This window comes from Neopelma chrysocephalum, unplaced genomic scaffold (assembly GCF_003984885.1).
Source record: "Neopelma chrysocephalum unplaced genomic scaffold, ASM398488v2 Primary Assembly neopelma1_74, whole genome shotgun sequence".
In the NCBI taxonomy this organism is placed as follows: domain Eukaryota; kingdom Metazoa; phylum Chordata; class Aves; order Passeriformes; family Pipridae; genus Neopelma; species Neopelma chrysocephalum.
Genome location: NW_020897735.1, coordinates 503,245 through 521,366, shown reverse-complemented (window position 1 = coordinate 521,366; position 18,122 = coordinate 503,245). Strand labels below are relative to the sequence as shown.

Genomic DNA, 18,122 nt, shown 5'->3' with positions numbered 1-18,122 from the left:
CCTCCTAATGATCCTCCCCAGCAAAGAGACCGTTTGTGGGTGTCCCACCCTCCCCAGCAGCCCTGCTCCTGAGCCCCACGCTGCTCCTCCACCTTCCCAATCCATCCCCAACCAGGTCCCACAGGGGCTGTGGGTGTGGGCATCACCCAGGATGGCAGAGAACAGCTTGTTCCTCAAAACAACAGATGGAGGGAGCTGGGGGGGCTCAGCCTGGAGAAAAGGAGGCTCAGGGGGGACCTTCTGGCTCTGCAACCCCCTGACAGGAGGGGGGAGCTGGGGGGGGGATCAGGCTCTGCTCCCAGGGAACAAGGGACAGGAGGAGAGGGAATGGCCTCAAGCTGTGCCAGGGGAGGGTCAGGTTGGACATCAGGGAAAGTTTCTTCACAGAAAGGGTTGTCCAGGCCTGGCACAGCTGCCCAGGGCAGTGGTGGAGTCCCCATCCCTCGAGGTGGCACTTGGGGACAGGGTTGAGTGGTGGCCTTGGTAGTGGTGGGTGGACTTAATGATCTTAAAGGTCCTTTCCAATGGTTCTGTGATTCCATGAGGAGTATCAGCATCCAGTCTAACAGCAGATTGATCTGACCCAGCTGAGGCTGCTGGTTCTGCCCCCCCATGCCCTGGGTCAGCCCAGCTGCCTCTGCAGCAGCTCACGGAGCTGGATGGGCAGTACCAGGACAGGGAAAAAACCCCAAAAGGACTCATTTCTGGCCAGAGCAGCTCGTTAAACCACAATATCTCCCAATGTGCAAATACTAGAGCAATGTCAGAGGCAGAACCTCAGGGCTGCTGCCTCAGATCCCCCATGTTTATTGGAGCTGCCAGTGCCACCATAGACAGTGGCAGACATCAGATGGCCCCTCATCCCACCCAGCCACCCCTCATTCCCATTGTGGAAACCCTTTTAGCTTTCTATAACCATAGAAACCATACTCCTATAACCACATTCCCTTCCACAGTAGAATATTCCACTCTTTGTGAAATATTTATACTTGGAAATATTAATTCTCCAATTAAAAAACCCAACAATCTGCAAACATGAAAGCTTTGGCTTGTTTGCTCTGCTGGTTAAATTGAGGTACAGAAGATACACAGGAGCAATAAATAGTAACTAGTCTGACTTGGAATTTTCATATCCCTCTATTTTGAAAAAAGAGTCATTTATTTCTTTGCTGCTTCATTTGGTCCAGAAAACACATCCCATTAAAAACACCCCTTCTCCCAGCCCCAAGTGTACAACTAGAGATATGCCAATTTCCAAAAATACCAAAACCAGAAATAACTGCAGGACAAACCCAGCATTTAGTTTGATGGATTTAAAAGATAAATAAAAAAAGATCAGAGTTAACTAATCCATCCCAAGGAAGACATTTCCAAACTGCCCCCAGCCAGGCTGCAAGAACCTGCACAAAGAGCTCTCAGCAATAACCTTCACCAGCACGAGCTGACAGCTCCAGAGGAGCAGGATCAGCAGGTTCTGGAGCAGGGAATGTTCAAGCCTTCCTGCATAATGTTGGCTGAACAAAGGAGCTCCCAGAGCATCTCCTGCACAGCCACCACCTCCCACAGTGGTCCTGGACATCTGTGATGCTGCTCTGGAGAACAGTGGGAATGGTCCTGCAGCTTTGGGACACTGGGAATTTGGGGGTTATCTGATGGGTTTGTCACCTCTCTCACACTCAGTCCCTTTGGGTGGATCTCCCAAGAACCCCCAGCAAACCCCCTGCTGTTCCCCACAGCGCTGGGGCTCAGGGAAAGGAGCCCCTTTCCTTGCTCCATCCAAAGCTGCTGCAACACGAGAGACAATAACTCAGAACAGCCACTGATAAAAGGGTTTACAGTCCCCCAAACCACTCTGAACATTCACTGTGATCTTGGAGAGAGGGTTTCATGGCTCTTTAACTCACAGTGCAGCCATTCTCCGGACAGTGCTGTTACCAGTGGGACGGGCCCCAAACAGAGCAGGCTTTGCTTTTGTCATTCTCAAACCCTTGAACAGTTTCTGGGTTGGATGTGGATCTATCAGAACACTCATGAAAATTCATTCTTCATTAATAAGATTAAATGTTTGCTCTAACAGAGGTCATCAACCCCTCCTCCTCCTACTTATTTGCAGATTTCAAGGTTCCAACACCTTGAACAGCCCAGGGCTGGGAAAAACTTGCCTTTTCCTTTGTGAAACATTCTCTGAGCTTTGCAACTTGTGGTCAAAAGCTATAAACTGATTAAATGCCTTCATTTCATCCTTAACTATTCCTGGTCAAAGTGAGTGTGATTCCAGCTTAGGCTGGCAGGGTCCAGAGCTGCAGTGCTGGAAATGAAGCTGGCTTGGATGGGAGCACAGCCCTGGGAAGCCCAGGAAACAGTTCTGACTCACCTCCTGCACAGGAGATCTGACAAGGTAATAAACAAGCAGGGAGCACTCTGGAAAAGAGGAAAATTCCATGGCTGTAGCCATGTAGAGCTGGGAGAGAGGGCAGTGAGCCCTGGAGTGCTGGGGCTGGAAAAACAGTGCAGGGAGGTATCACCACACACTCATCCTGCTCAGGTGCTGCCCTGTAAGCACTTGGTGGTGACCAACGTGGGAAATAGAGAGCAAGGTTAAAGGGGTGTCTGACACAACTCAGGGCAGTTGGTTTTATGTGCTTAATCTTGAGCCTCCTCCAGCTTTGTGATTCCAGCAAACTGCTCTGGATCATAAACAGTTTATGTTTTGGGTGCTTCCCAACCCAGCCAGGCACAGGCAGTTCTTAAATAAAAAGCACAAAATCCACATTCTTCTTGCAAACAGTGCCAGGGAGGTGATCAGAGCCCCACAGTGCTCTGCCCACCAGGACAGCACAAACATGTCAGGGCCTCAATCTGCATTTTAGTACCCCAGACTATCCAGCCTGCAAAGGAATTTGGAAGCCAGAGAGGGGCCCTTTGTCAGGGACTGTAGTGATAGGACAAGGAGTGAGGGGCACAGATTGAAAGAAGGGGAATTTAGGTTAGATATTAGGATGAAATTCTTCCCTGTGAGGGTGGGGAGGCCCTGGCACAAGTTACCCAGAGAAGCTGTGGTTGCCCCATCCCTGGAAGTGTCCAAGGCCAGGTTGGACAGGGCTTGGAGCAACCTGGGCTAGTGGAAAGTTTCCCTGCCCATGGCAGGGGTTGGAACAAGATGATCTTTAAGGTCCATTCCAACCCCTTAACATTCTATGATTTTATGGTCTTACCAGGATACAGTACATTCCATCTCAAAGCCATGGCAGGTTAGAAGACACGTGGGAGAGGTAAACAGTGTCCATGTGCCAACAACAGGCTCCTATTTCCCCCTAAAACTCAAGATCTAAACTGACCCAGAGCTTAATCTCATTTACAAATTCCCTGGGTCGCTTCATTTTCAATAGAAAACCTACAGGAAAATGTGGGTTTGATATGAAAATACAAAGCTGTAACCAGCAAACCTCAGAGGTAACACCCACCTTCACCTTCAGTCAGTCTGAACCAGTTTCACCTGCTGCTAGTACAGTTTTTCTCCAACATCTTATCAATAAATAAAACCAAGGCCAGGTTGGACAGGGCTTGGAACAACCTGGCCTAGTGGAAGGTCCCTGCTCATGGTAGGGGGTTGGAACAAGATGAGCTTTAAGGTCCCTTACAACCCAAACCAGTCTGTGATTCCACGATAAATAAACTCACCCACTGAAGTCACCATTTAAAACAACCTTCCCAAACTTTGAGTTAACTGTGAAAATAAGTTTTTGTTTGTATTAAACGTTGAAAGTTAAGAATTTCTCCTGGCCCAGAGTCCCAGCAGTGTGAAGTGCAGGCAGGACCAGGAATGACACGTTTGTAGTTAGTTTAGAGAAGGATTTTACCTCTGTCACTCAGTTCCACTGACAACTGACAGCATGTGAGAGAGAGAGAATCACACAAGAGAGAAACACATTTGTTGAGAGTCGGAAAGGAAACAGATTCCAGCACATAAAAAGAGAAGGTAAAACAAAGATAAACACAGGTGAACACACTGAAACAACATCCCTGTGCTGGCAGTGTGGGTGGGATCTGTGCACAGCTGAGGGGGGCATTCAGCTCCTGCCCCCTCGGACAGGGAGCAGCTCTCCCAGGGTGCTGGGAAGGGCCCGTTCTGTGGCACAGACACCAACATGCAGCTGGGTTCACCTTCCCTGGGTGCTGCCAAGGGCTCTCACTCCACCATTCCCGTGCTCACCATGGCCCACTGGCGGGCTTTGATCCTCATCTGGTTGTAGCTGCGCTCCTCGGCGTACAGGGCGCTCATGAAGGCGCCGATGGACGTCCCTCCAATCATGTCCACGGGGATCCCAGCTTCAATCAGTGCCCTGATAACACCCACCTGGGAGCAGCCCCTGTGCCAAGGGAGGAAAGGAAAAAGCCATTATCAGACAAGCAGCCACTGAAAGGATTGAAGACATGAATGGTTCTCCTAAGGAAGCGGAGCATGCGCCGGCTGAGCCGCCAGCCTCTTCCCAAATAGTGCCAGGAACAAACACTGTGAATGCAGGAATCTTCAAACAGACTCCTTGAGGATCTGAGGGAACACAACCACACAGCCTGGCTTGGGTATGAAAGGCAGTGAGATGAAGCAGCCAAGAATGAAGCCAGGAGAGGAGAGGGGAGAGTCAACGTGGCTTTGAGGGAGCAAAATCTACTGGGGTCCTTCCAAAGCAGCCAGGAATGGCTGGATTTCAGAGCTCTTTCCACTAATTTCTTTTCCAGTGGCTCTTCTCAGAAACTCAGCCAGCCTGGGATCATGGGAGGGGGCACTGCATGGATTAATAACCAATGTGAAGATGAAAACAAAGAGCCAGAAAAGGTGAACAGCCATGAGAGGGCAGAGGTTTAGTCTGCACACAGACCCAAGAGAGGGGCAGATGAGGAGGCAATGATTGAGGATGATACGAATTCCTTCAGGAGAGTAAATGTATTCCTTGATTTCAAAAAGTGCAGAAGCAACTCAGAGCAATGATGGAAACAAGTGACAAACAAGAGATGACCCTCAGTGCTGATGGGACAAGAGGAAAACAGAAGCAGCAATGCCCCTACAGCAACAAGCCCTTGTCCAGCTCTGCTCACACGGATTTGGGAACCACTGGGAGTATTCTCTGGAAAACATTAACCTACTGTTCAGTGCAAATTCAAGTGGCAAATCAAGGTGGCCAGAATAAAACAGAAAACATAAGAACATACATCCAGGATGGACCAGCATTTGGAAAACTGAAAGCAAGCTCAGACTTCTCACCCAAAAAGGAAGGAGCAGAGCTAGAAAATGACAGAGAGAAGCACAAAAGATGACCAGAATATGGGAAGGACTTCACATAAGAACAAACTAAACTCAAATCACTGACTAGAGAGGACCCTGACTGATGGGAGACATGCAGGGCCAGCAATGATATCACCAGGCAGAGATTTTAATGCAAAGGAAAGAATTCACAGACAGGTGTATGTAAAGCACAAATTGGGGAAACCACTGTTACCACATGCTGAAGAGGTCAAATCACAAATGGATTTAAATGTGGAAAGGATGAATCAAAGGTACAGGCTGTCAGTGGCTACTAAAGAAGACAAATGGGAGGTGCAAGCTGGTGTTCAGGAGGCTCAGAAGCTGCTAATTGCTGCAAATACTCCTTTCTGAAGCAATCACTGCTACCCCCCATCAGAAATGAGAGAGCAGAGGTGGAACGTTTGATCTGATCCTATAAACACCTGATCAAATCTGATTTTCTATCCCCTAATGGGAGAGGGATCCCTGTCCATCCTATAGAAGCACTACAGAAACAGAGGAACTGGCAGCAGAGGCCAATTGCCTTCAGAGCAGCCCAAAATTACAGCCTCTGCTTTCAAATGCTTCGTCCAAAGAGCACAGAGCATTTGGATTAGTTCACCCCACCTGGATGGATGTTGTGCAATCTAAGCCACACAGCAGTAAAAACCTTCCTTTTCCCGTTTTCATCCCATTTTTCTGTCCCTGGTTTGCTCTATTTCCGTCCTCCTTCCCCCCTTGCTGTTTACATCCTATAAATACTTGCTGACAGCTGCCAAGTCCTCCATAGGTGTCATTTGGCCAAGTTATGCTGAACACATTCTTTCCATCCAAATAAATCCCCTCCAGCTGCTGAAGTGCTCTGGGACAGGTTCGTGGTTATCCTGGTGTAAATGACTTCAATGACAGGCCCGAGCTGGTGTAATCCAAGAGCAGAAAACGGCTCATTCCCCTTCCCTCTCCAAATTTTCTTTCCCCTCTTCTCCTACTGCTTTTTCTTATCAGATGCCCTGAGTTAACAGAATTATGTTTTCATCCTGCCATTGTTTTCAGGCTTCTAGAGTGCAGCTCTTTTTTGCACTCTGCTGCTCTTGCCTGGCAATTCCCACTGCCTCAGCCCCGATGTTCCCCCAAGGAACAGACCTCACCCTACCACCCTGCTCCCTGGAGACAGCCCACATCATGTGGGGGTTTTAAGACATGTTAAATACCTTCAAGTATTTTCTATTTGGAGGACAATTTTAAACTGCCCAGGACCAGCTCCAGACTGGATTCTCTCCCTTTAACTGGTTTTCCTAATTCACACGTCCATAAAATAAGAGGGATTTGATGTGATCATTCTGGATTTGTTCCTACTTTGCTGCATGATGCCTTTGAATGCATAACAAAAGATCATTATTACTTGTATTGGCAAGCCAGTCCCTCCATGCTGTGCATCCACAGGGTCCCTGCCAATATCCAGCCAAACGTGTGACAGCCACAGATCTCCAGCAGACACATCGATCCCACAGCACCCACCTGCAGGATGGGCATCAAAGCACTTTTCTTGCTTGTAAAGGGACACCCTATAAGCTGCCAGACTAAATTATGTTTCATTTATACACAACCACAAAGCTGATTCTTCCAGCTCCAGCACCCTGAGCAGGAGCATTTGTGAGGGGATGTATTTGTGCAAACTAAATCCCGAATCCCCCCGTTTCTCCACGTACCACCCGGCCTCCTGAAAGATATAAATGGGTTTTTCCCCCCCCCCCTTCCCTACAGCTTGAGGCCATCATTACCCCAGCAACATGAAAACTTCTCAACAACTCCTCACAGTTGGTTCTCTCTTGGCCACTTCTCCGCAGCTCCCGGCTCCACAAACACGGGCAGGCTGCCAAGGGAGCCGTGTGCCGTGCCAGGGACACACATCCCGCTCCCTGCCAGCCAGCTGGAGCATCCCAGGGAGCTGGGCTGGGCAGCTCTCAGGCTGCAACTCAAGAGGAAAACAAACTGAAGCCAGGAGCTGGATCTGTGTTAACAGCCAGAGTACCAGGGAAATAAAACCCAGGGATCGTGCACTCCTTGTAATACCAGGCCCGATTTCACAGGGGACTTGTCCTGGTTTAGGGCAACATGTGAAAGTACAAGTGCTGGGCAAGAGAAGCACAAAGGGAGATCCCTCGTGCCAGTGCTGTACACACACAGCAGTGCCAGGAAGGGACAGGGAAAATCTCCAGTTACCTGGATGACGTGGAGCTGAATGCCACTCACTCCAGATGGAAGGAGGACAGGAGAGTCCTGTTAGACAGGAGGAAGGAGCACCCCAGAGAGGGGGTGCACACACTGTGTGTCACTGGAGCTGCACACACAGCTGTCCTTCACCTTAATGCTGCCTGAAGGTGCAGCTGGATGGGGCATCTCCCCTGCCAGGATTGATGCCTGCCCCAGGACAGTGACAAGGACTCCTGGCAGCGAGGACAAGTGACCCACAAGATGGCTCTCAAACCATCTGCACCAGAACCCAAAGATTTGCCCAAGGAGTGCAGAGTCTGTATATTAACAAAAACTCTTTTCCACTGTGTATCACTCCCCAGGACAGGCCTGATCCATGAGTGCCCTTTGCAGAGAGAGCAGAACTGGCACCAACCAGCGTGAGGAGGAGCTGGAAATCAGAGCCAGGCTCTGCTCTCACCCTGCCACTGCCTCAGCCTGACCTGAGCAAGCCAAGGCACAGGCTGCTCTGGGCATCAGCTGCCCCAGAGGCTGCTCACTGCACTGCTCTCCAACTTGTGCTCAATACACATCAAAAGCCTCCCAAAGCAGTGCTGTACTTGCTAAATTCCAAGCACCATTCCTTCTTTACTACTAATGGTCACGAAGAAAAGACCACGGAAGCAGGGAGGGGAGTTATGGAGTTGGTGCTTCCCTAAATACCACAGCCCAGCACACAGAGAGCTCAGCAGAAGGACTTGCAGGAAAATTCCTGCTCCTGAAATGAGCCCTTGCTTTCATCTCCTGGGGAAGTGCCTCTGGCATGTGACTGTAATGCAGGAAGGCCAGAGCACAACTGATAAAAGAAAAATCCTCCTGCGAGTGGTGCATGTGTCAGCTCTGCACGTGCCTGCAGAGCTGGGATTAGATCCGGCTCAGGAAGGAGGGAGAAATGCACAGGGCACTCCAGATTAAAGCAGGAATGCAGGCTGTCCTCCCTGCTCAGGGCAGGGGCTGAGGAAAACACAATCAGTACAAAACCAGAGCCCGTGCCCCGATATTTTTCCCACAGCCATGTTTAACACATCGACAGGATGTTGACTGGCAGCATTAGAAAGAATAACCCCGACCCTGGGAACAGCCAGAGGGGACATTCGTTTTTCAGACTGAGGGAGCAGCAAGCCTGCAGCTCAACCCCTCCCAGAGCCCACTTCAGCTTCAGAAAGGGAGGGAAAATCCAGCTCAGGCATTCAGCCTCCCCAGCACCCATCTCTCCTCCTAATTGACTCAGCAGGATGAAGGAGATCTCCTGAATGCTCTGAAAAGATGCTATTTCCTTTGGTTAGAAAAGGATTAAGGTCATGGTCGCTGCAGAGCTCTACTGTGCCTCCTACCAAAGCCCCCCCGGAGTGGACACACAGCTTCCTCCCCCTCCTTCCTGATGTAGTTACCTGGCAAAGAAGGTAGAAAAATAGAGGAACTGCTGAGGGGACTTTATTAAGCTCCACCAGAGCCCAACAAACCTGAATGGAGGAGCCCTCAGAAGCTTAAAACTCCTGAAGCAGAAAAGCTGTAAAAGCAGCTTTTCCCTCCTATAACAGCTCTGAGTGCTGCCCTTGTGAGCAGGGGGTGGATCACCCAGGGCAGGGGGAAGTGCCCTGGGCTGGCACTGCTGAGGCACCTCAGTCCTGGTGTCTGTTTTGGACAAGAGAGACACTGAGGAGCTGGGGAAGGATCTGGAGCACCAGGAGCAGCTGAGGGAGCTGGGGGGGCTCAGCCTGGAGAAAAGGAGGCTCAGGGGGGACCTTCTGGCTCTGCAACCCCCTGACAGGAGGGGGGAGCCAGGGGGGGTCGGAATCTGCTCCCAGGGAACAAGGGACAGGAGGAGAGGAAATGGCCTCAGGCGGTGCCAGGGGAGAGTCAAGTTGCATATGAGGGAAAATTTCTTCATTGTCCAGGCCTGGCACAGCTGCCCAGGGCAGTGGTGAAGTTCCCATCCCTGGAGGGATTTAAAAGATGTGTGGATGTGGCACTTGGGGACATGGGTTAGTGGTGGCCTTGGCAGTGCTGGATTAACGGCTGGACTCGATCTTGGAGGTCTTTTCCAGCTTTGACAATCTTATATTTCTATCTATGAATATGTACATACTATGTCCATTTTAGAGATGTGCAAAAGTGGTGTATTGGGCAACCACTGCCCAAGTTCTGCTTTGAAAACACCAGGAAAATTGAAGGTGACTGAGCTTCCAGCCCTTGGCATTGTCAGCACATCCCAAAAACCACCAGGTCAGGCACATGGGCTCACTGGCACTTCCCAGACCAGGATCCCAACACTGGAGCTGCTGACTGAGTCTGCAGTCTCAGAGTGACAGGTACAGCTACAACCACTGCAGAACCATCATCTGAGTAGCAAACACCCTGTGGGGTGGTGGTTGGAGATGCTTCTCAGAGTCATTGTGCAGGTGCTCGTTGTACTGGGGAAAGGAGAAGTTGGATATTATTTGTATGAAGGGCCGTGGAGAGTGGCATCAGGAGAGGTGAGATAAGAAGAAACCTCATCTTTATATAAGCAGCAGCATTTTTTGGTGTGTTCTGTGGCTGATCCTGCCACTGAGTGCCTCAGTAGCAAGTCTGCTACAAGTTGCACCTGGATCATCTCCAACTGGCACCTTCAAACTTTGCAGCTGCATCAAGACATGGAAACATCACTCGGAAATCTAATCCTGGTTGTGCCTTCCCAATAACACTGTTTCCCAGGTTTCCTGACCACAGAACTTCCCAGCATCATAAATTTGCCAGAATAATTGCAGTGATTATCTGCCAGCCCCAAAGGAGAAGAGAAACCAGAGCCCTGCATTTCTGCTCCTGCAGAACTACACGTGCGCTTACAGGGAAGCTCCCAATCTTGACAACGTTAATTGATTAATTAACTAAGCACCATTTCTAAGCTAAATAGTGTGAACAATCCCACATTAATGGGTTCTCATCCTAACATCCATCTACCAGCAGGATCTTTCCCAGGAGCTGGGGAAAAGCTTTCTCTCTTCCACTGCCCACACGTATCAATCCAGAGGCCTGAGTTCTTCCTGTCTCCCCCTCCATTAACAACAGTCTCATTCCATCCTCCCACTTAGCTTTGCCCTCACATTCCCACCATCTCCTTAAGCCAGAGCTAAGGAGCCCTTTCCCTTTGGCCTTGCCATGCTGTAGAAATCACACATTGACCCCGTGCCAGGCAGGCACATTCAGCAGGAAAAGCATCTCCTATTAATCACAATCCCAGTGAAACCACCTTCCTGCAAGAAAATCCAAATACAGTGTCCTTTTATGGCCTTGATTTTGTTTCTGCTTTATACACTAACCTTAGAACAAGCTTTAAACAAAGAGATTTGTGCCTGACACAGAAATAAATGAGCAAAAGTTGCTCAGTCCTTCCAGGTCTATCAGCCCAGGAGGGAAGGGATATGTAAGGCATTGGAGGGAGGAAAAAAACCCACAAAATGAAGTCAAATTACAGAAAATACACCAGGGTTTTTGTTTTCTGATCCCAGCTGCCAGCAGCACGCTCTGGGAGGAGCACAGGAGGAGGCAAGGGGGGTTCAATGACAAACTGCACCCACTTGGGGATGTCACACAAAATCCCCTCTCTTACTCTGAGCCAAGAAAGGATTCAGTTATCTGCAAGGAAAGATAATTTCTTTGGAAAACAAATATTTCCTCCTTTCCCCACCCCTTTGAGACTTATTTATGAAAAGTCTTGCAAGAACCCATTTTGAGCACAATGTCTGGAAGCTGCAGAAATAAGACCAAAGCACTTCAGGGAATGTAACTGTGAATTTACTCAGAACTTCTCTAATCTCCTGTTTCTTAGCAGGAAAGCACACTGCCCAGGCAGGGTTGGACAGAGATTCCCCAAAATCACAGCAGTGCAAGAACCACAGTCCTGAAAGCACATGGACTTGCCAACAGAGCATTACAATTGCTCCATGGAAAGTGTTCCCTCCAACAGGGAACACAGCACATGTTTTTTCAGCTGATAAAAAATGAAGTGCAAAACCAGCAACAAGAGCTGACCCACAACTCCACCACCTTGTTTTTAATTTCATCTGTTTATCCAAGTGCTGCTGTGAATAAATGAGTTTGGTGGGTTGAAGACTGGAGATCAGGGCAGGAGAGTCCAAATAAACCACTTGCAATTAATTTTTAGGGGTTTTTTTTAAGCCATAACTTTGAAGGAGATGACTCCCAAGCTCCTGCTGCTTGCAGGGTTTAATAGAAGCCATAATAACCTTCAACCTCTGTGGCAGATGGGAGCAAATGAGCAATTACACTCGTGCTGCAGCTGGGAAAAAGAAAGAGCAGATCATGAAGCATTAGGTGGGTGCCAGGCCACCTGAACATGGCTTTTCTGGGCATGTGATGACCCAACTGTTACACAACTCACTGAGCAATCAGCATTCAGGGCTGGCAGCAGCCACACACTCGCTCTGCCTTCAGCACAGCTCACTTGGGGGAGAACAAACACGGCTCCAAACCACGAGCGACGCACGGGACGGTTCATCCCTCCAGGAATCAAAGCAGAGCCTCTCAGGAGCAATTAGGCTGCAGCCTCTTCCCCACCATCTGCAAACACAGAGCCTGAAGCCCTCCCAGGAGCTCCCAGCCGTGTCTCAGGAGGTTTTTGCTCAACAGCAGCAAATGCTCAGAACTCACTGATTTATTTTTAGGGGTTGGTTTTTGTTTGTTCGAACAATGTACTCTAGGGCTGACCTGGATAAGATTCAAAGTAGGTGTCCAAACATAAGTTATCATTCAGATTAGGTATTCAAGCATCCAGTTATCATCATTTTTTCCAAGGAAGATCCCACCTTCCTTACCCTTCTCCTTTGGCCTCTACAAAACAGCAGCAAAACACCAAGTCAAAGGTGTAATTTCATCTTAAGGATAAAGAGTTTTGATGCTTCTCTGCTATTTTACCTTCTGAATATTGCCCTGAAATCTGCTTTTTGAAAGACATGGGGAACCCAGGAGCCTGAGTGCATGGCTGACTCTGGAATTCAGCTTTCCATCTGCTTTATCTGCACGTGGCAGTGGCTGCTCCACTCGTGACAGGAGCACAGACACGCCGGGCACAGGCCACTTCTCCAAGCACCTACAGCAGTAATTACAGGCTCTGAAGCCACCAACCTGAGCTTCAAAAAGGGATGTCACACAGAAAAATTCCACTCCACTGTGCACTGAGACACAGACACTTATCTGCACACACAAAAACCATAAGAGAGGTCACCAAATAGCTCCCCCTGCTCGGAAATGCTCCCAGCCCAGCACAGGCTGCACATGATGGAGAGGGAGGGCTGGAGGCTGCAAAGGCCACGAGGATTAACCTCAGAGCTGCCAATTTCCTGCCTTTCCCAAGTCAAGAGACAAGATTGGCCTGGTGTACAAAGGGATTACTTTGAAGAATGGGAATTGGAGGAAGGATATTTCAAGTATTCAGGGGTGTTTTTTTCCATGACACAAAGCAGATTCAGCCCCTTTTGTGTCATTTTGATACTTCCCTACTGCAGAAATCCTGCTTCATCAGCTGTTGCTGGGCATTGACAGGCTGCAGATGCTGCACAGCAAGCTTTATTTTTCCATTTAAAATAAAGGAAGAAGCATTTTTCAAGTTCTTTTCATATTTCAGTTTCATTTCCTGGAACTTTACAGCACTAGGGGGATGAGGGATGGGATCCTTTTAGCAGCACATATTCTTCAAGACCTGTCTTGCTACAGAAGAGGAAAGCAGAGCCCTGATGTGCCAGTTCAGTGCCTTGAGCAAGCACTTGGAAATGGAACAGGAATTTCATGGATGCTGCCTGACTGCACCAGGGGGAGAGAACAAAAAGACAGGAACTGCAAAAAATCCTCACCCTTATCTCACAGAGGTAGGAACTGGGAAATGGTGTGAACTGAGTGCAGGAGGACCCAGTCTGAGCCAGACTGGCTCCATCCAGCACTGCCAGACACAGGCTGGGGACAGGGATCTGGGATCTGGGCCGAGCCCAAGCAGAGCCCAGCACCCCACACAACCTCCCCCAGGACAGGGCTGGACCCACAGCAGCTCTGCCAGGTCACACATCCCCACATCCAGCCAGTGACCTTCCCACGACCCCAGGAACACAAACACACACCTCCCAGTCCACCAGGACAGACCCAGCAACCTGCTGGTTCCCACCAGAGCCCTCTCTCTGCAGGATGGGAGGAGACACCAGAGCTGGCACTGCCCAGAGCCAGCTGGGGAGTGCAGGGTTTGCTTGTGGGGGGGGTCCCTCCTGCCCAGAACAGGCAAAGACACCCTAAAATCTCAGCAGCCCTTGCAAAAACCTTGGCCATGTCTTGGCAGTGCACCCAGACAGCACAAAGAGGGTTACCAGCAGCCTGGACACTCCTCTGCATGCTGGGATAAACAATTAACTCCAGCAGATTAATTGGGTGGCAGGTTTCAAGCAAATTCCCCATGAGATGGGAGCATAAATCCATTTACATTTGGAGATAACAATACCCTCTTAAACCCCCAAACAGTTCCCCCTGGTAGTGGTTTATCCTTCTCTTCCACCCAAGTGCTTCAGAGCAATCTCTAAAGGGTGACCTGCCCAGCTGCCAAACACTTTGGTTTACACAAGGAGGACACAGTTATAAAAGTTTGAGCCATTTCCTCAAGCTCATGTGACATCAGGAGCTGAATGTCAGTGATGTTAAATCCTGCCTGCCCCTTCCTCTCTCCAGGGATTTAACCCTCCACAGCTGCCAGTGACTCGTGGCACCCTGAGCACCTCAGAGAGGCTGGTGTTGCTCTTCCAGAACTCTCCTAGCCAAGGTCAGAATGAAGAACAATGGTTTTAGCAAGGATTTTGTTTCATAATTTACTTCAGAACAAGTGCTTTCTCAGACTGTGTTTTTTGAACACTTAAAAAAAGAAAACCAGGATCTAATTTTTACCCACTTCAAGCTTTCAGCCCTCTGTTCACCCCGAGTTTTAAGCACTGTGAGACAAACAAAACAAATAGCTGCACCCCATTATGAACCACTGAAAAAAACCTTGCAATCAATAATCAATTTGCAAACATGGAGCAGTCCTGAAACACACTGCATGATCTGGAATGATTTCAAAGCCAAGTGCATTTCTGTTGACACATGGGGACACCTCTGGTACATGGCAGAAGCAGTTGGCAAACTGCATTTTTTTTGTAATAATTCCTTTGAGAGAAGCCTTGAAAGCAAAGACTGAGAAAGGAAATAAAGAGCAGGTGTGAAGAAGACAAGCAGGAATGAGAGTGGAGCAAAAAGGGGGCAAAGAAACTGGGAAATCTTAGAGCTTGGATGTGTTAGAAAGGGAAAAGAGACTGACAGACACAGACAGGTGGGAAAAGAAAAAGGGGAAATAGGTTGTATATGGTCTAGATAGGAATGGAAGTGTGGAGAAACATTATATATATATATATATATATCCCTCACACTCTGGGGTGCCCCTGCTCAGACTCAGTCCAGGGTAAGTTTTGAACCCAGCAAAGGAGCTGAAAAACATTTACTGTGTTCCAGTATGTGAGGCACATCAAAAGCCCAGGAAATTCCCATGGGGTTTTCTTTCATCCCTTCTGTAATCTCTATCTTGAGTATGTTTAGGATCCCCAGAGGGAATGACACTGCTCTGTTCTTCCTGGCAGTGTTTTCCAAGGCTGCCCCTGGAGGCACCTTCTGAATTCAGGCAGCACATTCCTGCCCTCTCTCCCCACCCTGTCCTACCAGCACATTGTGTGGGTGCTTGTGGTCATGTTTAAAGGTTTAAAAAACCAATTCCCCTCACGTTTCCAGGTCCTACCCTGTATTTGAGGTTCAATAACTGATCTTATGGAACCCACCACCTCCACTGCAAGTCCTGCAGCTCTGCAGTGGCAGCTTTAAGACAACGTCCACGCACACACTTCTCCCACTGACAGGGTAAAAAGCCTCCTGTCATTAGTTACCTGTCGCAGTTAAGGAATAAAAATTAATCTTCCTTAACTGCTGGAACTGAATCTGAAGCACCTGCACCATAAAACTTCACTCAGTCTCCCCAGGAGATTCTGTTCTTGCCCGAGACTGAACACCAGGGTTTCATAACCACGACCCTGCTCTCGCCTGCTACAGCCTGGAAAGTGAGTTGTCTGAACCATGGGAGCAAACTGTCCACCCCAAGGACAGCACTTTGTCATTGGAGCAGAGTTTCCACCTCAAATTTCAGCTTTTTATTCCTCAAGTGTTGTATCACACGCTGAAAGCTGGGCTATGAGATGCCAACCCCACCACTGCACCACCAGCCAGCTCCCTGCACCTTGTGGGGGCCAAACCTTAGTCCTGACCCAGGAGTTGGCACTTTTATCAGGCCCTAGAAGACCCACTAAGCTTAGACATTTTCTGTGCAGTCCTCCCTATTTTCTTTCCCTGTGCTTCTCTCTGCTTCTGTGGATCACGGAGCAAAAGATGACAGTCCAGAAGGGATCTGAGCTCCCAGAGCTCCTCTGGAAACCAGACCTTCCCATGCTGCCATTTGACCTTGTTCTTTGTAGAACTAAAAACAGCCATCAAAAGCAGAGGTGTTATTTCTACCATCCCTTCCTTGCAGCACATTGCCCCAGTAAATCCCACTGTTGCATTACCGTGTTATGCTGCCGAGTATTTAAATGTTCATTAATTTTGGCAGCTTGTCAATTTTTCCTTAACAAATTCAAGCAAGGGAAAGAACACAGTGACTTCATGGCTTCTCTCAGGAAAAAAGCTGATGAGAATTTCATATGAGGTGAAAGAGGAGTTTCTGTTGCCTGCAGTGACCTTCCTACCAAACACTGAAGACCTGCCCTGTGCAGTGCAGAAGTGAAAGTTTCTCAGAGTTAAGATGGCAAAATCCAATTAATTAGGAAGCACTGAGCAGCAACGTGACAGGATAAACACCAAATCCTCATCTGTTCAATTATCATGAGAAAAGGACACAATTAAGAAAGAGCTGCCCCCAGCCAGGATGGGACCACAAGGGCTTTGTGTGTTTTTAGGCTCCTCTCCAAGTTAAAATAACAAACCAAACAGAAAAACAAATCGACCCCCAAAACTTACCAGCATCTTTATTGATCTTTTCTGACTCCTCACATGAGCATACTGCAAATTCAGCTTCTGCATCGTGCCAGCTCTGATACCACTTAATTGCTGGGGGTGTAATTAAAACGCTGCGTCACCAGCCATGAACAGCAGCAACACGTCCCTGTGCCTGCTAAAGGCAGCCAGGAGCTCCCCAGACAGCCTGAAAAGACTCTAGAGAAGTGATACACTATCTCACAGCACAGCACTTACTTGCTTTAAAAGTGTTTTACATGGATAGAGCAGGTCATCAATCCCCAAACTCAATTCCTTTTTTAGCAAGATGGAGCAGGGAAGCACCACGGGGTTTGTTCACGTGCAGGAGCTCCTCACCTCCCAGACACACCTGCATGCTCAAAGCATCAACACTCAGAAAAGGAACATGAGCTTCTAAAGTTCTCAAAATGCCTGTTTAAAATTTTTCCTCACGTTACGTTGGGAGCTTTTCACCAGTTCTTTTCCACCAGGATTGCTCAGGGACACAAAGGGCACAGCTGGGAAACCTCCCAACGCGCTGCCGCGCTTGACCCAGCCTTCAAAAACGTCCCTGGTACCTCACTGGGAGATGCACATGTGTATCCACCATGCCCTGAGGTGGCTGTGGGCATGTTCTACCTGGTCCTTGCTAGACCCACCACACAGGACAGTCTGATCTGGCATCCCTTGGTCCCTTCCAGGCACAGGGGGCAGTTCCTCCCAACCTGACCACGCCAGGGATTGCTCAGAAGCTGCAAGGCTTTGTCCCTGTGCAGACACAGGACAACCAAATTCTCTCTTCTGGAAGAACAGGTCAGTGTCTGGTGGCAGAGAAGGCAAGACTGATAAGCAGGTTTTTACTCCAAGTTGCCTGAATGAGCTGGAGCTGCAGCCAAACATCACAGACACAGCAAACAGTAAAGCCTCCTTTGTTCCTTGTGCCATCAGGGGTTTTGGAGCAAACACAGAGTGCAGAGGGCAAATGTGGTCTCCTGAGAGCAGAACAACTGAGATCTGCAGATCTCTTCCAGCCTTTCCATCACTGGGTAAAGCCATCGAATGGGAAGATAAAGCCAGGCTTTAAGGAGCACAGAGACCCAAGTCAGGCCCAGCAGCAGCCTGTAAATGAGGTGGTAGCTGGACCTTCTCTAAAAGCCTGGAGTGTGAGCACCCTGCACATGGCACAGGCTGCAGGAGCACAGACAGACAGACAGACAAGGCAACAAGAGCGTCCATCAGACATAGAGATCCCCATAACAGAGATCTCCACAGCTTCTCCTACACTGCTGCTTTTATCCTCCCTTTTCAGAGGGCCAGAGCTGGAAACAAAGAACAAAGTGCAGAAAGAACAAGTTGCTGAACCAGGCCAACTGCCCAAAATGAAAAGGTCTGAGCCACATCCTCAGCGTCAGCAAGAAAGCTCTGTGGAAAAAACCCAACTGCTTGACATATTGAGTGCTGAGGTGAGATAATGAGCTTGAGGAGAAAGCTAAAGGGGAAAAAAGGAGAAATGAAAAGA

The 18,122-nt window shown here is 48.9% G+C and overlaps 1 protein-coding gene across 2 annotated transcripts in view; it reads right to left on the bottom strand.

Moving 5' to 3' along the window:
• PNPLA7 (patatin like phospholipase domain containing 7) overlaps window positions 1-18,122 on the bottom strand; it is a 142,848-nt gene that overhangs the window by 29,705 nt on the left and 95,021 nt on the right. For both annotated transcript variants that reach the window (XM_027687457.1, XM_027687458.1), the window contains exon 27: window positions 4,214-4,370. In XM_027687457.1, coding sequence (XP_027543258.1) covers window positions 4,214-4,370 — 157 coding nt within the window. The remainder of the gene's footprint in view (window positions 1-4,213; window positions 4,371-18,122) is intronic.